Source organism: Neolamprologus brichardi, chromosome 20, assembly GCF_056152115.1.
Source record: "Neolamprologus brichardi isolate AB-2024 chromosome 20, ASM5615211v1, whole genome shotgun sequence".
Lineage (NCBI taxonomy): Eukaryota > Metazoa > Chordata > Actinopteri > Cichliformes > Cichlidae > Neolamprologus > Neolamprologus brichardi.
This window is the reverse complement of record NC_142123.1, coordinates 16,034,096-16,057,650: the sequence shown is the minus strand read 5'-3', so window position 1 is coordinate 16,057,650 and position 23,555 is coordinate 16,034,096. Positions and strand designations below refer to the sequence as shown.

General features: G+C 40.1%; 2 protein-coding genes across 6 annotated transcripts; both read right to left on the bottom strand.

Moving 5' to 3' along the window:
• Positions 1-1,179: 1,179 nt before the first annotated feature.
• Positions 1,180-12,152, bottom strand: LOC102798775 (kelch-like protein 7). Of its 5 annotated transcripts, none has more exons than XM_035913514.2 (13): positions 12,061-12,152; positions 11,142-11,268; positions 10,731-10,833; positions 10,238-10,331; positions 6,555-6,679; positions 6,311-6,486; positions 5,977-6,151; positions 5,571-5,674; positions 4,907-5,144; positions 4,552-4,753; positions 2,268-2,365; positions 1,968-2,154; positions 1,180-1,610 (listed from the first exon to the last, which is right to left on the bottom strand). In XM_035913514.2, exons 2-13 carry the CDS (start codon positions 11,247-11,249, stop codon positions 1,544-1,546), a joined length of 1,677 nt encoding a protein of 558 aa, XP_035769407.1. In that variant the 5' UTR covers positions 11,250-11,268; positions 12,061-12,152; the 3' UTR covers positions 1,180-1,543. The 5 variants fall into 5 exon arrangements, with proteins under 5 accessions (XP_035769407.1, XP_035769409.1, XP_035769408.1 ...); XM_035913516.2 differs by having other exon boundaries at positions 1,180-1,492; XM_035913515.2 differs by having other exon boundaries at positions 12,017-12,120.
• A 1,603-nt stretch (positions 12,153-13,755) lies between these two features.
• Positions 13,756-19,884, bottom strand: pofut1 (protein O-fucosyltransferase 1). The gene is made up of 7 exons (XM_006804026.3): positions 19,736-19,884; positions 18,836-18,957; positions 18,350-18,532; positions 18,067-18,179; positions 17,758-17,950; positions 15,846-16,088; positions 13,756-15,074 (listed from the first exon to the last, which is right to left on the bottom strand). The coding sequence occupies exons 1-7, from the start codon at positions 19,872-19,874 to the stop codon at positions 14,880-14,882; spliced, it is 1,188 nt and encodes a 395-aa protein (XP_006804089.1). The 5' UTR covers positions 19,875-19,884; the 3' UTR covers positions 13,756-14,879.
• Between the last annotated feature and the right edge of the window lie 3,671 nt (positions 19,885-23,555).

Genomic DNA, 23,555 nt, shown 5'->3' with positions numbered 1-23,555 from the left:
CTGATAGTTTCCACTTTCTCTTTTGTATCACACATACTGAGACAATATTCAGGATAAATAACCAAGAAAACAATTTATTTATTCAGTTTAGAGGTTTACACATCATTATAATCACAGAGCCTTCACTTGAATTGTCCACTTGATGGCGCAGTAGAGCAAATGAATCATCACAATGCTTCGAACCATGAGTCGACCAATTGGGTGGAAAGCTTCAATTCATCATGAGGCTTCATCTCACCATCACTACTAATAACTATCCTGAATCATTTATTGTTTGGCTTACACAGACACATCCACATTAAGGTGATAAGTGCTGAGCTAAAAACAAGCAGAAAACACTCCAGGGCTGCCAGTTTGCTACTCCACAAAAATAATAGCTTTCAAGCACACCAGCTCTACATCAGACAATTATGCACTCAGCTCATCTGCAACTGAAATCACACCTAGTCACATGATGCAGTGACATGGCTATGACATCCAATCATAGGAACCTGCTTCACAACTTGAAAAGTTCATGCCTCATTGACAAAAGAAGAAACCAAACTAATTAAAAAAAATAAAAAAAATTCAGTAGTTAAGGTGAATAGTTAATGTACAATCTGTGGAAAACCCATGTCTACTGTAATAGTATGCATGACATGATAAAGGTAAACTGAAGAATTGTGTTCACATTGGTGGCAGGCAGTTGTTGTAAGGCTGATCGATTCTGATACAATCCATGAAAAACACTCAAAGTGTGTGACAAAAAGGAACAGTCTACAAACTAACAATCAGCTTTTAGAGATAGAATCTAATAGAGTCTGCACACGGTTTCTTGAAACTGTCTTAAACCAGCGCACGTGAAACCAAATTTGCTTTGTGACTTTTCAAATTTTAATAACTTGTGCAAACTAAACTTGTTTCAGCCCCTCAGGCCTCATCTACAAATTGCTTTACAAAAAAAAAAAAAAAAAAAAGTTAGTTACATAACTTTTTAAATTTCCTTTAGTCTACTCTTGCCTCTACTGGTAAAAATTAGAGTAGAGCCAGTTGTTTAATAAACTTAAAAAAAAAAAAAAAAAAAAACCAAGACAAAACAAAACAAAACAAAAAAAAAAAAACAACCAAACATACAAAATGTAGTGTAAGGATATTAAAAGAATGTGGCGAAACCTCTGAGGCCCTCAAGTCAGTTACTTCTTCAGGCAGTTTTTTTATTTCACTTTCAGGCAATTGGTTTGGATGTTTTATCAAAGTAAGGGTAATTAATCTGATTTTACAGTAGAATCTTCAGCATCCATTTTGGATCCAAGCACTTTTATTAAATTAGTCATGAATCAATAAAAACACAGCACATCTACACAGCAGATATCTGCCAAACACTTACAAGCAAGAGAATTTTTGTGATGAGTAACCCTTTCAGAAGTAGGTCCTTGTGCAAATCAGTTTACTATTCCACTACAGGAATCCTAGGGGTCTCAAACAAGCATAACAATCAAATGTGTATCTTGTCCTATGAGGATGAGGCAAATAAAAACATTATGCGGCTGCCTTCAATGAACTCTCATGGACAAACCGTGCAGATAATGCAGCTGGTGGAGAAAAAAGCTTGAGCTTTGGATGTTACCCACCTGAACACAAAAGAAATGTTTCAGTAAAAAGTTGAGCAAATAGATTGAGTGTTTACTGCTCAGACTTTATAGTAATGATGCTTCTTTTACAAATATCAGCAGTGGCTAAAGCATCATAAAATAATAAGATAAGTCATATTAGGCAGTACCTTTTACAACCCAACTGCCCAATCGCTTGTGTTGATTTCTAACAAGAATTTAACATTTTGTTAAAGAAGTGCAACCAAAATGGTTTGACTATATATATTTACCACTAAGAATAAATTCATATTAATGAGATGTTTAGACATTCTGAAAAATATAGTGCTGTCCATTTTTATATAGTTTATGTCAACAGTATTTAGTTGATGTACCAACCTATTGGTTTTTGTGTGGTATTCTAGGACATTTGTGAGGCACTGTGCCCCTAGTCCATCGCCTGCCAGCACAAAAATTACGTCACCGACAGGCACACATTTCACTGTGAGACTTCTCCACGGCATCCTTGAGGCAGCATGCCACTTGTTAGTGGTAATATCATAGTATTCTACTGAGTGAAGTCCACCTGGAAAATAGGGAACCCCCCCCCAAACAAACAAACAAACATGCATTATACAGACCTACTAGCTATGGCCATCGTGATAAACTCCTTAACACTGTAACAGCTGTTTTCTTTACCAGTTGACCCTTCGCCCCCAACAGCATAGATCTTGTTGTCGACAACCACTAGCCCATGGTTCTTCCTGGCAACCCTCATTTCATGCAATTTTCTCCACCTGGAAGGTTGTAGCAGAAAACAAATATAGTGTAGAGAAGAAAAAAAAAAAATCTAATGTGTATTCTTGAGAGTTTTATGACCCACTGAATAAGCTTTTAAGGTAATTTATTTAGCAGGATTTTCCAATGTTTGATAATGACAACTTTGGTGCCGAAAACCGATGTCCAAAGCAAAGTGTCAAAAACCCTAAAGTTCCCGGAATTGTCATTGAAATCTGGTTCAAAGTTAATCTCCAAATTCCATTGTTAAAATGTGCAGCTTCAAAGCAGAAATAGACTGGTTTACAACCACGTACAAAAACTATTCTATAATCAGTTTCTCTTCTTCGACATGAAGCCTTGAAAACCACCAATGGTTACTTATGCTATGCCCCAATTAAGGGGCTGCATGCTTCGGAGGCCGCATTTGAAGGCCGTTTATGTCACAGCCAGGCAACGAAGGCTGCTCCAAATGAGTCCTTCATTTCCCTGGATTTGAACTATGGGTCCGGTGTATGCTTCGTGGCCCAACCTATCCCAGAATTCATAGCACCTCCCAGCCAATTCCAGTGTCCAATAATGGCGGAAGCTAACTAGTTGTAATATTACTCTTTTCAATACTTTATTATAAAAATATTATTAATAATATAAAAATACTTTTCAAACACTGCAATGGCAGAGGAGCCTGGCTAAAGAGTTTGAAATATTACTCTTTCTGGGTCACAAAATAAAATTAACATTTTCACGTGAGAATGTAGGTGTGTCAACTTCAAATATCTGCTCGGTTTATCAAGACATCACATATTTGCAAAAGTGCTCTGACGTTTTCGGAGACGTCTGTTACCTACCAGCTCGATAGCTGACTGGGTGGTCAAGGCTCACTAGCGCCGGCGAGAACACCAGACTCCCCCCACGGTCTTTCACTACTCAGTTTAAACATGATACAAGTTACTTAGATAACCTAAAAAAAAAAAAGTTATTGTTTGGCTTTTTTCAGGGTTTTATTTGTTCCTGAGAAAAATCAGTTTGGCTGAGATTAAAGTTATAATTTTTTCACAGCTGAATAAATGCTAAATTTACTCCAATGTCCCGTTATATTTTAGATAGCAAGGAGCAGACGGCTGAGTTTAATAAACTCCACTTAGGCAGTGGTGACGCAAATCTGAAGGCTAGACAGTCCCATTTCACAGCTTGGCACTTCCGGCCTTCTCCGTCTTCAGCGGATCCGGCCCACATAGACTGCAAAAGCTGGGTCCTCCAAAGGATGCAGCCCCTGAATTGAGACACAGCCATTGGCATCTACCAATATCTAAACCTTCAGTTCTCTTCCATAGTGTTCATTTTGTCGTTTCCCTTGCTCACCCCAAAAAGTCACAGCTGATAGCTGGCCCATCCCGAGCCTGGTTCACCCAGAGGGTTTTATCTGGTTAACGGGAGTTTTTCCCTTCCCACCAACACCAACTCTCTCCACTATGGTAGGATCTTTACTATATAAAGCACCTTAAAGTGACTGTTGTGATTTAGTGTTATATAAAATAAAACTTTAACTTGACAGAGTTTGTACCAACCAATCATCCTGCTCCTAGTATTTTATTAGCATTATTTAGGACTAATGAGAAGGTATTGGCCATGTAGCCATACAATCTAGGGATGAGCTTACTAACAATCTTGATAATGTATCAATTATATAATTTTATTATATTATTTATTATATAAATATAATCAAACTAAAAGTTCAGAAAACTTTACTTCTGACTTCGAATTTGGTGGAGATTTTTAGAAGATGCATTATGGTATTATTTTGAAATACCATGTTTTCACAAACTTTGGTGTCCTTGTTGACCACCTGCCGGGGTGGCTATAAGATCCATTGTGCACTGGGAGAAACCTGGAAACCATGTATTTTTACACTGGCGTCCACTGTGGCCAGTACAACAACAGTAACTTTTGTGCTTACTTATGCAAGATTTATACTTCAGCTGCCACTTTTTTTTTTAATTCATCAAAATTCCAGCGCAATGCAGGAACACCACGCACAATCGCCAGTGACACTGGTCAGTCATGCAATAAAGTGGTATACATTTAGCTTTAACTTTGCTAGCCTCCGGATGCCCATTGATTCATATACCTCCTTTAAAGCACAAAGTCCCAAACATTGCAAACATACACAGACAAAAAAGCAGCATACAGAGCTGTAGTGACTCACTGTTGTGTGCTGGGGTCATAGACCTCACAGTTCCTGAGGACTCTACCAGAAACACTGTTGCGAGTCATTCCTCCACAAACATAAATGAGCCCATTGGCCTCCACTGAGGCATGACTGCAGCGGGACACTAGCATGCTGGTGTTGACCTGCCATGACTCTGTCATTGTGTCATAACTTTCAAAGAGGTCCACAGCTGACCCACCTGCAAAAACACTACATAATATCAGAAACATATGCTTGCAGACATGGCTAGAAACTTTCCCCACTGATAACTAGCTATACTACATTCATAGCAAAACTAGAGAAATTTACTGCCCACAGTCTCTTCAAGAGATACACATATCACCATGCATACCCGCTTCTGATCCTCCAGATGTGAAGATCTTGCCCTCAAAAACACACGCAGACATCTTCTCACGAGGTGTTGGTGGCCCTGGCCTGGAGCATCTATTCCTCAGAATGTTGTAGAAGTCTGTGTGTTTGATGTGAAAGCTGTGTGAGCCACCTAAAATGGAGCCCACCCTATTCCAGAGGACAGCTGTGGGATTCTGGCGTTTTGACAGTTTGCAGTTGATGCTCATCCAGCTGTAATCCTGAATGGAAAGCAATACCAACACTTGTGTAATGATTAGAACAGACCTGCTATTGTATGGAACTATTTAAAGAAAACAACAAAACAAACACCGAAGATTAACCAAATCGTTATTCTACTAATGTGCACCACTATTTAGCCCCATTTACCGTTTGTTGCTTCGTGCTCATCTTCTCAATCTTATTTCCCCTTAACCTTCCACCACAAATGGCTGGCCTGCCTTGAGCTGGAAGTCACTTTAAGAGTTTTTCCTCCTTATAGTAGGTTAAAGGTAGCTCATATGTAATCAGTGGCATTCCTCTACATTTACCTAAGGTGGCAATGTAAATAAATATCAAGCAACTGCTAAACAAGCCCATACCTAAACGATATTACACAGTCTGGAGTGATGCCCCTGTGGCTAGAATTGGTAAATATTTGTTGTTACCTTGGGGTCAAAGTAGTAGCAGCGGTTACCATCAAACAGACCAATGCAGTTGTCGTACTTCTTGTGACGTGGTTGGCTGAGCTCTCCAAGGTCCCACATCGCACCTAAGGCAAAAGCAATGAGTTTTTTTTGTGAATGAATGAGTGACTATATCCATCTACACAGTGGAAAGCAATATCGCAACTATTTGAACTTTGCCTGTATCACGTGACGAGCCAAATTACCAATACTGGCCATTTAGAGCAACAACATATACACAAAACCCAGAAAATATTCCAGCAAAACCCTGGAATTCAATTAGCCACAATATTATGTTGTACATGTATAACAAGTTTTACCGAAATTCATCAGTTTAAACTTTTTGCTTCCATTGAATGATGCAGTTCATTTCATTTTTGCTACTCACGGGTGATCATCTGTAAACAGTGTGGGTTGTCCTGGAAGAGCGACTCAGTCTTTACAGTTTCTGACAGGAAGGTTTTGGGGACCAGAGATAGGCGAATGCACCTCAAAACATCCATAATATGCTGTTGTCTACTTGGGATGTTATACTTTAGCCAGCGCACTGCAGCATCACAAACCTGAATGGAGCAACATGTGGGAACAAAGGCTTTCCACAGCGTTTTTTTTATTTTATTTTTTTACTTGCATTAGTTAAATTTCAGGTCTAGTTTGATTTCAGTTAGCTACATTTTTTTTTTTTTATTTTAAATACAAAATTTTAGTCGACACTGTGGTACCTGTGTCTCACAGTAGACAGTGAGTTTGTCCTGGTGCAGTAGATGCGTGAGCTGTGCAATGTCCAGATTTAGAAATTCATCCAGTCTGCAGACATCAGTAAAGTGGAGATAGGAAAACTCCTCTGCTGCTGCCTTCAGCTCTGGACAGTTCATGCGGTCTGCGAGTACTGAAATACCTGCAAAAGCACAGAACAGGAATCACTCAAAGAAATCCACAATGGCAGGTCTGTGTTTCTGTTGTTACCCAGGCAGTTTGTTGCATCAATCTGTCCAAAAATGAACTTCGCACACATCATCTTCACTGGTTCAATCTGGTACTGGTTGGCCACATTCAGCAATGACTCTGCATTAGTACTGTCCACTGTGATTCTGGGACACGGCAAAACACAAAGTATGAAAAAAGAAAACAAAACTATCGCTTATTGCCATATGATGAGTGTACTGCAAAGTAAGATTAATGCACTAGTTATGTTAAGGCTTTCTGGTTTAAAAGTGAATAAAAATGCCATGTTTTCTCCTATTCTTTTATTTACAGCATGTGTTTAGAGCCAAGCATTTATATTAAAAAAAAAAAAAAAAAAAAAAAAAAAGCTTGCTCTTAATCCAATGCATTTGTCTGGCAGAAACCTCCCTTAAGCCTTTATCTGCATGAACCCGTGTGTGCTGTGACTCAGCCACAGTACAATGATCACACTTAAGTTCTTGTGAAATATCTAAGGTTTTCATTCCATGGCCAAGCATTGCACTATTTCACACTTTTCAGCAGAAGAGAGATCCTTTTTCTGTCCCATATAGCTTGAAAATGGTGGTCTGCTTAATAATGTGGAACATACTTCTTTAGTAGTTTTTCCTTTAATTGGGCTCACCTGGAAACTAATAGTCACAGGTGTCAGAGATTGATTTTAGTGATCCTCACATACAAGGTCTTAAATAATCAGGCCCCATCTTATCTTAATGACCTTGTAGTACCATATCACCCTATTAGAGCACTTCGCTCCCGCTCTGCAGGCCTACTTGTTGTTCCTAGAGTATTTAAAAGTAGAATGGGAGGGAGAGCCTTCAGTTTTCAGGCCCCTCTTCTGTGGAACCAGCTTCCAGTTTGGATTCGGGAGACAGACACTATCTCTACTTTTAAGATTAGGCTTAAAACTTTCCTTTTTGCTAAAGCATATAGTTAGGGCTGGACCAGGTGACCCTGAATCCTCCCTTAGTTATGCTGCAATAGATGTAGGCTGCCGGGGGATTCCCATGATGCATTGAGTTTTTCCTTTCCAGTCACCTTTCTCACTCACTATGTGTTAACAGACCTCTCTGTATTGAATCGTATCTGTTATTAATCTCTGTCTCTCTTCCACAGCATGTCTTTTATCCTGTCTTCCTTCTCTCACCCCAACCGGTCGCAGCAGATGGCCGCCCCTCCCTGAGCCTGGTTCTGCCGGAGGTTTCTTCCTGTTAAAAGGGAGTTTTTCCTTCCCACTGTCGCCAAGGTGCTTGCTCATAGGGGGTCATATGATTGTTGGGCTTTTCTCTGTATCTATGAAGCGTCTTGAGGCGACATTTGTTGTGATTTGGCGCTATATAAATAAAATTGAATTGAATTGATCCAAAGAGCACTGAGACACAGTGGCTGTGTCCCAATTCAGGGTATGCACGCTTGAAGTACGCCTTTCAAGTGCGATCACGTCACCGCCACGCGACAACGGCTGTCCCAATTCGAAGTGTACTTCAAATGCATACTCCGAATGCGCCGTCGATTTCCCCAAATATCAAGCGTGGTCCGGTGCACGCTTCGTGGTCCCATATATCCCACAATTCATAGCGCGGCAGTGGGTGTGGATAATTTTGCCACAAAATACGGCAGAAGGGAGCGGCCGAAGAGTGAACTGTCAAAAGTAAGTACTGAATATGATGTCAGTCATTTATGTGCGAATGTTTAATAATGAAGAACAGTAAAACATTGCTGTTGGCCACATGTCGGCAAAGTTATGTGACATTAGCGATGTTTGTACTTGCAGCGTTAACTTGGTTTTAAAGCTTTTACTTTAAAATATACGCGTTCAATAGTCGACCTTAATTCTACAGATAATCTGATGATTTTGTGGATAATTAAAGTCAGTCATATATCCACAAAAACAACTAGCTGAAAGTCAGTGATGCTGCTCGGTTTGCAGTCCTGTCAATATCACGGCACAAGCAGGATTCACTGCACTGTTAATGTTAGCTATGTTATATTGCTGCCTCTGTTCGGTGGTGTCGAGCCAAATGGACTTTAACGTTTGTTTGAATGAGCTGACGGTTCATTCGTTAAGCTGAAAGAAAGATGCTTTAATCACAGGAGTCACACATGTGTCCACTGTACCATCTGGGAACTCTTCTTGTTTACAGTCGTAATAACACAAACACTAAATCCTCCTGTTTGTAGCAGTGTATACACCTGAGACTGTCACCTGTCTGTCCTGCACTCTCTCTCTCTGTTTCTTTCTCTCTGATTGTGTATGAAAGTATGAACATGTATTTATAAGTTACACTTGTGTTTGAATCCTGCAGCTTATCACACATTTGATTTCCATGTGTGACAACTGCAAGTGTCCAGAGTGAGGACGGACTGAGGGACCCACTGCTGCACATCATCTGTGAGGCTTTGCACCCCTGATGATCCACCAGGACAAACTCAGCAGTGTGTGAGGAAGAGGAGGAGGAAGAGCCAGCAGCAGCTGACAGATGGAGAGAATAGACAGACTGTTCCCTGTTTGTGAAGGACTGCTAGGAAAGTTTAACATAACTAACTGTCTGTCCTGAATCAGTCTTATTAGGTAATGTTCAAATAATTTTATCATCCCAGTGTTTTCAGTGTGGGAAAAAGTACTCAGGGCCTTCAAGTTACACACTATGAAAGGCAGCAACAAGTTTAATGTTCAGAAACCTAAAATATGTATCAGCAGCAGAATGGAGCTAAAAATAAATGTTTGTTTCAGTTCTATGAAGCTTTGAGTATTTTGGATTAGTAGCACTGCTGTGTTTGTTGCATCATATTGCTGTAATTGTTTATATGCTTTATATATTCTGAGCTAAGTTGATCTATAGTGTTACATCATATTCTATAAGGATGTTATGTGTTTGTATACTTTCTGCCCAGTTTGACCCATTTAGCAGAAGTCAGCCTGTTTAAGAAAGAGAGAGAGAACTGGCCCCATTATATTTACATTACATCAGTGACATGATTTTAGTCTCATGAACAACATTAGCTAATTGTTATTTACTAACTAATCTTAAAACGACTGTACAGTACAGAAATGAAGCCCAACAATCATGTTTTACAGTCCTGTGGTCTCAGCCTACTCAACTAATCAAAGTGATGTCATGACAAAAATGAACGAACAAAAAACATTTTTCTCCTTCATTCTGTCACACAAAGCTGTATGTAACGTTTCTCGCGGTTAGTATCATGGTTGCTAGGCAACCTGAACAGCGCGACGCAGGCTAGACCATCCCATTTCACAAGCCTCTCACTTCCGCACTTCTCGTACTTATAGTACGCACCGTACGTAGTACGCATAGTGCGCGTACAGACCCTGAATTGGGACACAGCTAGTGCCATCCATGCATTTAATTGAAAAACATCATATCTAATCTTTATGACACTAAATACAATTTGCATAATAATTTGGAACGCGGTGTAGGGATTATTCTGTGCAGAATAAGACTTGTGACACATCAAAATCCCATTTTATGTGAGTGCACACAGAGTCTGAAGCAGAAAGCTGGCTTAAAAGAAGAAAAAAAAAACAACCAAAAAACTGCTAGCTACTATTGGGATACCCATTACCACTGACTGTGGTTTTAGGCTTTGTCAAGCCAGTTAACACAAACAAAGCCTTACTGGGTTCAACTTGCTTCACAGTGTAGCCCTGTTTTAAACACACTTACTGTGAGGTATAAATATATTCAAGCAACAGCTCAAGGACCTCAGGCTCAACACCCCTGAGCTCCACCTCAGGAGACACAGACTCCTTCATTCTGGCTGAAAGTGAAAAGAAAATCAAACAAACAAATAAAACAATTAACAACAATTAACAGAACTACATCAACAGCCATACGCGTTTCAGAAATTTGCCATCTTTGTTGAAATAAACCATTTTGAAGCCAAATGCAGTCCATTTTATTAAATGAAATGTATATTGTGAATTAAAAGGAAGGCAAGCAAAACCAGAGTAGATTTACCATTATGTTTCAACTCATCACACAGTTACTTAATTTTAGTCTTTACAAGATATTTAAAATTTGGCTCACATGGTTCTTTCTCTATTTTACTAAACCTAAGGGATGCTCCTCTGATGTTTCTCTGGAGACAGTTTTGTAGTAAGGCCTCAAGGTAGAGTATTAATGCGTGTTCTTTTGTGTAGTTTTGTGTTACCCTTACTGGTGAACATAAGTCTGAAGACATGGCTGGCTGCAGCTAGCACTGCTCTGTGTGCTGCAAGGCGTTTTCCCTGAACCACAAGGGTCACATCACAGAGGCTGCCCTGGAGAAAATCAGTCATCAAAGAAGTGTACTAGATAGCAAGTTCAACTTTGTCAAACTTTCCTTGTGTTTGACCTAAAGCCCCAGTCAGGGATTACCAATGTGGCGACGCCAATTATTTAGTCAGGTAAATCAGAGTTTCCTGTGTTACTTTTGTGACACAGAAAATTCTGACCTTAACATCAGTATGTGTCGCTAACCCGTCAACCTTGCTTTGTACTACAAAGTACAAGAACCAAGACGGGAACAACCACAGTCGTGCCTTTTGGCAGCATTAGTCTACAGGCTTTTGTATTCTTAAACACCCACCTGTTTTCTCACGTGGTTAAGGAATCCCATGTAGTTGGTCAGACATATGCGCTCTCTGATGGCACTTTTTCTGTTATTTTTCTTGGCACTTGATGAGGAGGCCATCATCCCACTTATGTCGGCACCACTGTCAGAAGACATGTTTCAGTAAACAGTTTCTCTCAAACTCCTTCCCTTCTGCTGCTCTTGAACCAGGTGAGCAACACTCAAATTTTCTCAGACATGCAATATCAAAGATGTCGACATCAAAACACAGAGGAACTTGCTTTCACAGCACTACTGGGCCACTTTTTACTTCCATGTCTGTTTTATGGATGCAGGAGCTTGACAGGTTACAGAGAAGGAGATGCCCTAACAACTTGAAAAGTGAGACGTTCTGGAGAGCACTTTCCAATAGCTTTCTTTCTTTCTTCCCTCCCTTCAGTTCAAACACACATAGTTCAGGAGAAGACTAGCTCTAACTGCCTTCAATACCAGTACAAATGACGTTGGCTCCCAACAAACAATGCAGAAAACAATTAACTAATTTTTCGGGAGATGTTGTGCTGGGTGTCTTTTCCACGACATCTCCTCAGAGCCATTTAAAAAGTCAGCTGGAAGGTGGTGCCAAATCCTAATTACATAAAGAGCAATAAAATAGCCAGACATCACCTAGCAAAATACTTCTATTGTTTTGCTATGTTTGATTGGGTAGGACCTTCAAAGAAAAACAGTCTACACAAACACTTGAATATTAGCTGGCATGCTATCCATTGCTAGCATGCCAGCTAACTCTAACTGGCAGATAAGAAGAAACGAGGGAGGAATACAGGGCACGCGCACCACAAAATGGCGAATTTAATGGTGGCTTTAAAAAAAACTAACCAGTTACCTACCTGCACCCGATCTCTTAGATCAGGTGCAAGAAAGCAAAGCTCACTTTTATACTACAGGAAGTCCCGCTTTGTAAGGGTCAAGGCCGTGACCTTGTTTACATCCGTCCCATACTTGCCACTTTTAACTCAAGAACACTCAAACTGATCACGAGGCACAGGGGCGGAGTTCAAGCGTTGGCGTTACTGCGTGGAACGTGAACGTTGCAATGTATGCACGAGACACTTTAACATTCCACTGGCACAATGTACATTTTCAGACTTTAAATGTAAAATTTCCAGATTGTTTTATTTAACATACTTAATGTTTATAATTAACTATTTACTGTATATAATATCCTGTTTATGCACAGAGGACCGTTTCAGGACACATCTCATTTCAGTGCACGTTGTACTCTAAAGTCTAGTAAACTCTAGTACAACTATGCATGTGACAAATAAAGAATCTTGAATGAACTTGTGGCACAAACGGAGCAGCCTTTCCGAGTGCTCTTCTTGGAAACTGCGGGAAAAAACAAAAGAACTAAAAAAAAAAGCCAAACTGAAAGAAACTAGATTTAAGAAGAGATTCGAGTTCAGATTTGTGCAAAAACTGTTCATTTTCAAGAAAAGGTTATCCTGTTTTAGCTTAACATATGTCTGTTATGCCATATCCGTTATCAGGTTACGAATCGTGCTCATAAACAGAAGATAAAATCATAATGTCGTGGAAATTATTAAATAATATATCCAACACATCGCTGTGGGTTAATTTCTAAAATGTATTGCTCATTTTAACCATATAATCTTAATACTTTGTGTTTTTACATGTTGGATGCAAACGGCTTTAACATAGTTGCCACTGTATGCCAGCGCACCTCTCCAACAAAGCCAGTGTTTCGGATTAACGCTGACGGACGAATAGCTGTGTCATAGATTTGCTACGGACAAACCAGGAAATAAATGCCACCAAGTCTTTAATTTTCTTAACATGATACAGCTGTCTGCTGTCCCATTATTTTTGGGAAAACAACAAACAAAACTATCTTGGTTGTGCTGCAGGCTGCTGTCCATTTCATTCACTTTCTCTGTTTATACGCCACTATTAGAGTAAAATAAAACAGAGTTTATTTCTAATATGTAAATATAGCTAAAATAACAAGAAAAAGAAAAACTTTGCAAACACACAAAGACGTGAAGTTATCATGAATATCTCTACATCCATCTATACTCAATAGATGGAGTAGAATGAAGTTTACACTTACTTATTCCTACCTCTTTACTAAAAATTCCATAATTTGCAAATCAGTGTTCAGAGTTTGACATATAATCCATTTAACTAATAGTAATCATTAAACTCTAGCTGTCTATCCCATAGTGTGCCATTTCTCCACCAGTGTCTCTCTGCTCTCCTCTCTGTCACCAGCCAATTGTGGTAGATTTCCTCTCTGAGCCTGGTTCTGCTTGAATTTCCTTCCTGTTAAAATTGAGTTTGTCCTTCCTACTGTCACCAAGTGCTTGTATATTGGGCATCTTCAGATTATTGGGGATTCTTCTTAATATTATTGTTACCCTAAAACACCACAATGTGACTTTTTGTGAATTGGTGCAATATAATTAAAACTGAACTTAATGGTGCAAGTAGGATATAGTTAAGATATATTTTGTAATTATGTGAAAGCATAGTATATTACACTAAAGAATACACAAAATGTACAACTTAAAATTAACTTTATTCAGCTGTGAATAAAAAAATATCCAAGCTCACATTATGAAAAAATACTTATAGGGGCCCCACATGCTTAGCCTGTTCACTGATTTGACAAACTGATTCAAAGCTAAGTTTCCAGAGGGAAGTAAACAGGCTGCTGGTCCTTCAGAAAAAAGGGTGCATGACTTTATTGATTAAAAAAAAGACATCATGAAAAACATTTGACTTCAAAATCATTGCGTTTACCAGCTTAACATACATCGTCACATGTATGCACATCTAAATTCCCTTAAACATCAACAAAATTACAACTTTCAGTGCAGGTGTTCACATATAGATTTTGGTCCTGAGACCTTTAAACTGAGAGGTAATGTCTCTTCTTCCCCTCTCTCAAACTGGTATATACAGCAGGCTCAGTTACTGTGATCTCCATGTTACGGAGGTTATAGAGGAAGGAAAGAGCAGCAGAGCATCACTGCTGAGTGTGCATTCACTCTTTTACAGTTTGTTGAAAGCAGTACCTAAAGGAAATGTTAGGGAAGTGGCATGTTTTTCTCAGGAAAGCATAACTGGCTTCAGTATGGGAAACCAAAAAAAGTTGATGCACAAACATGAGAGGGAACAAAGACATTAGAGCACTTGATGCTTGCTGTCTAATAACTTTTTTCTGACTAAATGTAAAAATGGGGAGGGGGTTCTGCTTATACTTTTAAGCCATGTTCAGCTGCCAACCCTCTCCCTGTTGGTTGAAACCCTGAACATTCTGTTGATTATTCCATAGATGCAGAGCCTAAAAACTGGTATTTCAGACAGTCCTTACAGTATACATTTATGCCTCCTCATTGCAGTATAGGTTCCACTTGTGTACCACAAACAGCTCAGAGTGAATGTGTGGCTGACTGATGAACACTGTTAAAACATCTGCTAATTTAACAGTTTTTTACTCCCTAAAAAACTGTATTTGAATTATAATAGCGTTTATTTAAATAGTGTTTCCTGATAGCAGCACTCTCCATGTTTTAACACACATAACCCATTCTGAAAGTAGACATGCGTGTAGCCTTAATTTATAATCTTACTGGACACATTGTGAACCATTGTGTGACATTTGAACACTCTCTCGCCTCCTCATGACATGTAATTAGAATCAGTGTTCAGAGGACGAACGCCTGACACTCAGAGCTCTTCTTTGGCATTTGATTTCCCCGGCTTGTCCATACCGAAGAAGGAGGAGGGAAAGCTGCGGACGTCCCGCTCTCTCTTCACAAAGGCAGAGAAGGAGGAAACGCAGTTGCCAATGAAGTGGTCAGACTGGCCTAAGATGTACAAGTCCATCTGGGCAAAGTCTGGCTGAAGACTCACCACTTTCACCTGCAGAGGTCACAGTGGAAACCACAAATTAGCCGGGCTTTCCTTCAGGTCTCGCTCCAGATCTTTGGGTCTTAAAGCAAGGAAAGCTTTTGTATGTGAAACGTATCTGACTCTCAGCACTTTACAATTTACATTGTCTGTACATGACAATAACCAAGTTTGACTGCATTCATGTCTGGAATTCCTCCTCTTAGAGGTACAAAAATGATAGCTTTTATGTATCACTTTATGGTGGAAATGTCTCTACTACAAAAAAGAAAAATACAAAATTGAAGTATAATGGAGTAAGATTCACATGCAGCTTTCAAATATTTTATCGTCCTATAGATTACATATGTAAAAAAATTAGTAGCTTTATGATGCGTTCCATTTGAAGTCAGAATATCCAGACTCCCCAGTCTGAATTAACAACTGGAACACCACCTCAGCAGCCACACCAACCCCGACTTCACAATCCAAGATGGTGGCATGAACGTAATCAGCTGTGAGATACTGAAGCTGGGGTCTGATTATCTGACTTCTAAGGGAAATGGAGTATGAAATTAGCTCCTCCCTTTAAACCAACATTTTCTAACTGGCTGCCCCTCATAAACGGCATGTGGGTGAAGCTTCTGGGCTCACAGCCAGCCAGATTATTTTTAGTGACTCTGTAAAGAGTTTGAAAGGTTCTTAAGTTCTCACAAACCTCCCAGCCCCTCAAGTTAGCATTAAGGACAAAGATGCCAAAACAAGCTTATGACAGACTTATGAATTCTTCACACAAGAACCCACCTTGCCTTTGAAGAGCTTTTCAATGTCCTGACTGTGCGATTCAGAGTCTGTGGCAATGTAGACAGAACGGGCGTTGGTCTTCTTTACCCACAGCTTGACAGCCCCACGAATCTCAGTTAGGTCAGGGAGACACATGGTCATAGTGAGGGGCAGGGCTTTTTGACGGTTATACCCGACGCACTGAGGGGAGGCCATGAAATGAGGTCCTGCATCGCCATTCTTCAGCAGTTTGCAGGCATTTTGCTAGAAAAGGAGACAAAGATTAAGAAGTTAGATTGTAAACTGTACAGACTATAAGGTTTGACTGTTCCCTCACAATATATGGATACAATGAGCCAAAGGAGGAAAAAATGAATACAAATATTTCATTTATCGACCTAATTTGTGTCCTTGTTTCATTTCCGCATAGTTTCTTTTATGGGCTTGCTCCTCCTCTGTTGTCAGCAATGTTCCCTATAATTTTTGATGTGTCTGAGCGAACACACAAACTCCCTGAGCGGTCCCTTGGACCACTGTGACCAACAGCAGACGTGTGCACTGTTGTTACGCCAGTATCGAATCCATCCAAGTTACATGGTTTATTAAAATAATCAAATTACAGCATTTACATTTATGTTAGACTACTTTTAATTAACTGCTTTAGCCCACTTACAATGAAAATTAAAATCTTGTTCGTGACCTGTGTAGTATGTTAAGTAAAAATAACTTGAACTCCAATTTGGAAAACACAACTTTCTTTCTTTCTTTCTTTCTTTTTAATAAAGCTCTGACTTGTATTATGAGTATGAGTCTGGGAGACTGGGCATCTGGGACAGAGTCCTGTAACTCTCTGTCTGCAAAATACAGTATATAATGACCAATGTTGGGCAATTAATTATATAGTTACTTCTTCAAAAAAGTAACTGAGTTATGCAAACAAAGTTTTTTGCAGCTGTTTACCTAAAAATACAGCCAAAGCATTTTTTTAAAATAAACATTTCAAACTATTTACAGAATAATCAGCTGTTCTGCATCAAATTTGATGCCACACAAATTATTTGTGCCATTCCAAAAAATAATTTCTGTCCACTATGAGATAAAGGAGAACAACAGCCTGATATCTGCAGGCCTGACAATAGGAGATGTATCACTCCTGTAACACCTCATTGTTCTGACACACACAACAAAACTATTGACTACATTACACACTAACTACACAAGATTTGCGCTAAACACCGCCGTCACTCCTCAAACTTTCCCCCCTTCCTAAACAACTAGAGGGAACATTGGTTGTCAGTAGATTTTAGTCAGTCATCACTGAGCCTTGCCTTCCTTCTCTCACCCCAACCGGTCGCAGCAGATGGCCGCCCCTCCCTGAGCCTGGTTCTGCCGGAGGTTTCTTCCTGTTAAAAGGGAGTTTTTCCTTCCCACTGTCACCAAAGTGCTTGCTCATAGGGGGTCATGTGACTGTTGGGTTTTTCTCTGTATCTATTATTGTTGAATCTACTGTACAATATAAAGCGCTTTGAGGCGACTGTTGTTGTGATTTGGCGCTATATAAATAAAATTGAATTGAATTGAGCCTCAGTGATGCACTGAATGAATATTCATTTACTGCTATGAACAAACCCAGATTGGGACTGAAACGGATAACCATTCACACTGACATTCATACCTATGGCCAATTTAGCTCTCTCATGAAAAACAGACTGTGCAGAGACACTTGGACCATCACAGGTATGTCTGTGATGCAGCACATGAATTCACCCAGAAGCCCACCCAACCTTCTGTTTGCAAGTGCGAGCCAATTAAGAGATCTGTGGCTCTGAAGGAAAAGGAGCTAAAACAACTCACTTTTTCAGACTGAGGGGCTGCACATAAGAGAGCATGTGAATAAAACCCTCTGTGTCCAGGCTTGTCAAGCTTATCTCACCCAGTCTATGCCAATCCTCAGATGGATGCCAACATATGGCCTGGTCAGCAAGGTGGCAATGTGCTCTTCTCCCTCCTTCACCATCTTGTCTGACCAAACTATATAGCGCTGCAGGCCCACATGCTCTTCTATCACTGGAAACTGAGCTGGAGCCCCAGGCATGGCCAGGACAGGGTGCTCAAAGGGAGGAAACCTAACCCAAGAGCATGAAACAGTAGTCAGGAAGTGGAATAGTGAATGAGGTAGGTTTTTTAATGTTTTATGTCACCTTTAATAATTCTGTGTATACCTGCACCGACGTGTACTCACTTCTTCATCCACTGAGGTTGGTGATAGGCACTGAAGGAAATCCCACCAAATAAGACAGACTTGTCAAAGTCCACACCGGCATAGTCCCAGAATGGCCCAAATGGGTTCCCATCCTGAAAAAATAAATCGGGATCATCTGGCCATATTAGAGTGTTCAAACAGGAGCTTCTGATCAATATACAATATATAATCTGTGGACTGTCCGTGGACCGCCAGAGGGCAGCATTTCCCCTGTGGCTAATCACATTAAGCCAGATAAGGTTTCTTTTAGATTCTAATTCACCTTCATTGGGCATGACTTCTTGTCCTTACTCCGATGGGCTGCCGTCTCAAAGCAGTAGGCATTCCTTTGTCCTGAAGGCCAGTATTTGGGGGCTAGCTTCTCCATGAAGTCCTCCAAGCTGATCACACGGTGGTAGGCAGACAAAGCCTCCAGCACGAAGAACTCGCTGTAGGGAACATGGACCTGAACAGAATACAAAAGAGTGGAATAAAACAACACAGCCACCTTCAGACTTGGTGTGTAATAGCTTTAACAAAATCACATTTGTGTTAGACAGATATGCTCTAGCTATTTATGTACATTTTTGACAAGTACCTGCTACTAAAGCTTAGGGCTGCAGTGCATGTGTGAAAAATAGCTTTATGTCATTTGTTCTGATATACAGCGTGTGACCAGTACCTCTGATACTTCCCAAAGGGATACTAAAAGTACACCGCACAGTACACTTAAACACAGCTTTGCTCTCACCTTGCTGCCTGGACTTACATTGGTGTAGGGGTGTGTGTGATGGCGGTACACTATCCAGGGAGGGACTGCCAGGGTTCGGTTCAACATCTTTGCAAAGGCCAGAGATCCTAGGAAGTGGTCAGCCTGGTTTCCAAAGCGACCTGAATAACATGCATAATGTGCATAAAGTTGCACTTATCTATCAGTGTAAACTTTGTGCTCCTTTACATGGCATGTGTGACATACATTTACTACAAAGAAGTTCGTTGTTTAAACAAGTTAACGAGGCATGAAAACACAACTACATTATAGTCATTTCATTGCAATGGATGGCCAAAAGCTAGGAAAACTACGAAAATGTCTGTAAGCCGCTGTTATGAGTATATATATATATATATATATATATATATATATATATATATACTAAATCTTATTGTTGGTAAGCAACAGCAGGCACGGCATCGCTGTCTCGTAAGTGCATTAATGGAAGGGAAGCGTGTAGTAGAAAACTAATTTTAGAACAGATCATGCTTAATCAGCTGACAAATTTTACGGAGATGCCAACTTGTGTTTTTGCGTATAGCTCTTCTGTTGATTTTTGCAATGTCCTTGATTTAAGTAAGTATTTCTTACTTCATTAGTAGTAGGAATGATTAGTATTTCTTACTTCATTAGCTCTAAGGTATGAAAGCGCCCCTCCTGTCTGAGCATACAAAGACATATATTTTAGCTGCTCAAATGTTCTCCAAGTTCAGCATTTATTTTTATAAGGTCCTCTCTACTCAGCTTCACTGTAAAAACACTACCTCCGAAATAACAAGCACCTCCTGGGACAGCTCCTGGCTCTGTAAACTCATACATGGGCATGAAAAACTTTTGAACTCGCTAACTGTGTTACTCCGGCAGAATGAGCGCATGTAGCTACAAAGAATGATTTACCCATGCACGGGCAGTACAAAACGTAGCCATTCGCATCCCACTGCAGCTCTTCGGCAAAGGTTCGACAAGTTTGGAGTAGAAGTGATAAGAATAAACATTTTAGTGAAAGACCGTCAATGTTCTGTTGTTTAACCGCCATTATGCTTCATGTCACATCCCACAATTCCTTGGGTTTCTTTCAAGAGTTCAACTCAAACTTTGCTGCCACCTACTGCACTGGTGCTAAAGTGCACTCCCGGTAAAATCTTTGGTCTTTATCGAACAAAGTGGGTGTATATCCAAGTAGAAAAGAAATACGAAGATCATAAAATATCAGGTAGCTATTTCTCGCAGTTTGACATTTTAGGGATTTGAAGCAGTGAAACTTTTTGTCAGATTAAAGATGTTTAACTACATATTTAACCCCATTTGGTATAAGGAAAGGGATTTCAACAATACATCTCAGTTTTCCTGTATGATGCAGAAATGCTGCCCAGATGTAATTCACAATAATTAACAGAAAATGTATTTTTTTCATTGTAAAAAAAAAAAATTTCTGTGAAAAAACAGGAACTTACCTGTGTTTTAATTATTATTGTTTATCTATTACTTTATTACTTTGGAAAGGGAGGGGTGGGATTTCTTTGGAAATGGGGGCCAAGCTGATTCTGGCCCCCATTCCTTATGTTTGGCGCCCAGGTTCTAAAGAATTAACTCTTACTTACTAAATAAGCAACAGTAGAACCCATTTAAACATAAGCAATAGAGCCAATTTTGTACATTATTGCATCTAACTATTATTTTCTTTATGAATTACATTGGTGATTGTCTTCACATTTAGTTTTTAAATATCAAAAAACCTGCTCTACCACCTGAGCTAGGTGGTATCCACTAGGTGGTATCAGGTCATCCACTGATCGGAAGGTTGGTGGTTCGATTCCCTAGTCTACTTGGGCAAGATACTAACCCCAAATTACTCTCCGATGCATCCATCGGAGTGTGAATGTTATCTAGAAAGCACTTAGAAAGATGTGCTTGTGCGAATGGGTGTGAATGGGTGAATGCACAAGTTGTGTAAAGTGCTTTGAATGCTCAGATGAGTAGAAAAGCGCTATATAAGAACCAGTCCATTTACCATCAACCGAACGCCCAAAGCAGCACCTTCACAAAACAGTCCAAACTTCAAACTGATTAAAAAAAGTAAAATGACTCAAATCTGAACCAAATAGAAGATCCTTTCAGTTGCACAAGGGTTTGCCACAGCAGTTCGCTCTCCACATTTGATTTGGTAGTTTTATTACCAAAACTGTTTTATCTAAAATTTGGAATAACTAAGATGTTGCAGTGAATATGAACAAAATGTTTGTCGTGTTTGAAAAGGATGAAGACAAAACTGTTTGGTTGGCATACTTGTTGGTGGTAGACAGCGTGGTCGAAGTATATGAGAAACTGCTGATCTGCTGGGATTTTTACAACAATCACCTCAGAGAATGGTGTGGAAAAACAGAAAATATCCAGTGAGTGGCAGTTTTCTGGGTTAAAAATGCCTTCTACTCTGACCCATAATGGCCAGAGTGCCTTGAGCTGGTAGGAAGGCAGCAGTAGCTGAAATAACCATTTGCTCAGGCCCTCCAAAGTACGGAGCCCTATCTCCCCTTACCACACTCCCTGCCGGTGGCTGATGCCCTCAGACATTGGTGTGTTGGTGGTCCTTGACGACTGGGGCTGGGCGCTCATGTATGTACCGGCTCACTCCTGGTGGCTGATTGGCGGGGCCTGGCGCCTGTGGCCCGGCTGGGCCCCTTCTGGGGGGTGGGGTGCCCTCAGGCCTCTGGGCCTGAAACTCGGTCCTCTCTGGCACAGCTGGCTGCTGGCAGAGCCCGCGGGCACGTCACTGCAACCCCCTCTGGCCTCTGCTCCGTAGCTGCTGGGTGACCTCTTGTTTGGGGCTCTACTCAGCTCTTCCCAGGAGGGTGGCACTGTTCCCCCCCTTTTGGTGGTCCTCCTCGGGTCCTCGTACTCTGGGGCCTCTGGATATCAGGGGCCTGGAGCTCCTCCATACCTTCTTCATGCCCTGGGGGACGGGGCTATGGCTCCCCACACTCCCTAGCAGATCGTTACATGGAGAAACCTTTGTAATACAAACATGCTGATCTACACAGGTGTGCACACAGGTGTACACACAGGTGTTCACAGACTGCTGGCTCAAAGCACATTGTGCGCTGTCTATCTTGCGTGCTGCACAATATCGTTTAATATTTAGTATCTACTGTTATCTACTGCTAGCTAGTTTATTGTGATGGTGTTGTATTTATTATGTTGCTCTTTTTTTGTTTGCTTTCTCTTCTGTTTTTTTTCTCCATACAGGTGATCCAGGTGTTTTGTTTGTTTTTCTTTCTTTCTTCCCCCCTTTCTCACCGTCTCTTCTCCCCTCTGGTTTTCTTTCACTCCCTCTCTTTCTTTCATTCTTTCTCCCTGAGAAAGAGAAATAACCATTTGCTTCAATCAAGGTAAGCAGAAGATTATCTCTGAACACACCTTGAAGCAGATGGGCTACAGTGGCAAAAGATCACACCTGGTGCCACTCCTATCAGCTAAGAAGAGGAAACTAAAGATCCAAAACTTAAAAAATCCAACTGTGTTCATACAGGACTCTTTTGCTTAAAGCTAGCAGCTAACTGAGATTTTGAGGGAATACAGGAAATAACATTGCAGTTACATTCTAAACCTTCTTATATGCAGAAAATGCAAATACAAAATGATGCTTGAATAATGCATGATTTATTTTCATCAGGGTGAAGTGTAGCCCATTTTAATCTAAACTGAGACATCAGCCATATTCACAAAATGAATATCTGAGAAGTCGTATCACTTTTTAACCATGTGTTAAACAAAAAGTGTTAATTTACGTTTTGCAATTGTCCATGAGAAAAACAGTACCTCTAGCTCCTAACCTGCTGTTAGCCACAGCTGATGCACCTAAAAGCATTTATTTACACAACTGTAAATTGTCTGCTCCAAATCATTGTTGCGGTAGAGGGCTTCATAAATATTGCCTTATTCTCCACAGGTTTGTTCTTCAAACAATAAATGAATTTTTGAGTGTGCCAAACAAAACCAGGCTTGGGAAAAAGTGCTGTAATCACATTAAGCCAAAATCCATTTTTTGCATCAACTTGACCTGATGTGAAGAAAAGAAATGCCAAATCCCAAAGAATATCATACTTTCGAGCATGGGGGTGGAAACATTATGCTTTGAGACTAAAGCTGAATTTTTCATTCATAATGTGTACAAGTTGGTCATTGGGTGAGGGGGTGGTGGCTTTTAATAACTAGAATGGCTCTGTTTGTTTAGAACCTCCTATTTTATTTACAGTTCTGTGCCCTATCAAAGTTATACATTGTATATATTGTAATGTTTTTTATGTAAAATGTCTATAAGTCATAGTCTGGTTTTAACAGATTTTGGATCAAACGTATATAGTCAAAATTCTGTTAGTGCAGTGCTGGCTGAAAACACTGATTATATAGACAGAACATTATCTTTATATACAGTGCATGGTTGAAGCAAACAGTGGATGTACAGTAATTATACAGGAATAGCATTCACTAACTGTAGAACTAACCCTTTAAAAATGAACAACGCTGGGTGTCAGCACATATTTTGAGTTAGGAAGAAAATCATGGGTTTAAAGCATACAATAAGCGTTTGCTACTTCTCTTCTGATCATTCCTGCAGACTGACAAAGAAGGGGGTCACACAGAGTTCACAGTATAAGAAAAGAAAAAATGCATTAGACCTTGCTGCTTTGCCTGAGATTCCCAGGTGTAAATCAGATGG

Bases quoted from the DNA above. Each gene is read 5' to 3' on its own strand.
- LOC102798775 (XM_087833477.1), bottom strand. From the start codon at position 11,282: ATGTCTTCTGACAGTGGTGCCGACATAAGTGGGATGATGGCCTCCTCA. The intron at 10,834-11,141 runs GTGGGTGTTTAA...GATTTTCTCCAG, and splicing joins TTAACCACGTGAGAAAACAG to GGCAGCCTCTGTGATGTGAC. The intron at 5,145-5,570 runs GTAACAACAAAT...CTTTCCATTCAG, and splicing joins GCTACTACTTTGACCCCAAG to GATTACAGCTGGATGAGCAT.
- pofut1 (XM_006804026.3), bottom strand. From the start codon at position 19,874: ATGGCGGTTAAACAACAGAACATTGACGGTCTTTCACTAAAATGTTTA. The intron at 18,180-18,349 runs GTGAATTAGAAT...TTATTTTTTCAG, and splicing joins AGAAGTCATGCCCAATGAAG to GATGGGAACCCATTTGGGCC. The intron at 16,089-17,757 runs GTGAGATAAGCT...CTCCTTTTCTAG, and splicing joins TGAGGATTGGCATAGACTGG to CAAAATGCCTGCAAACTGCT.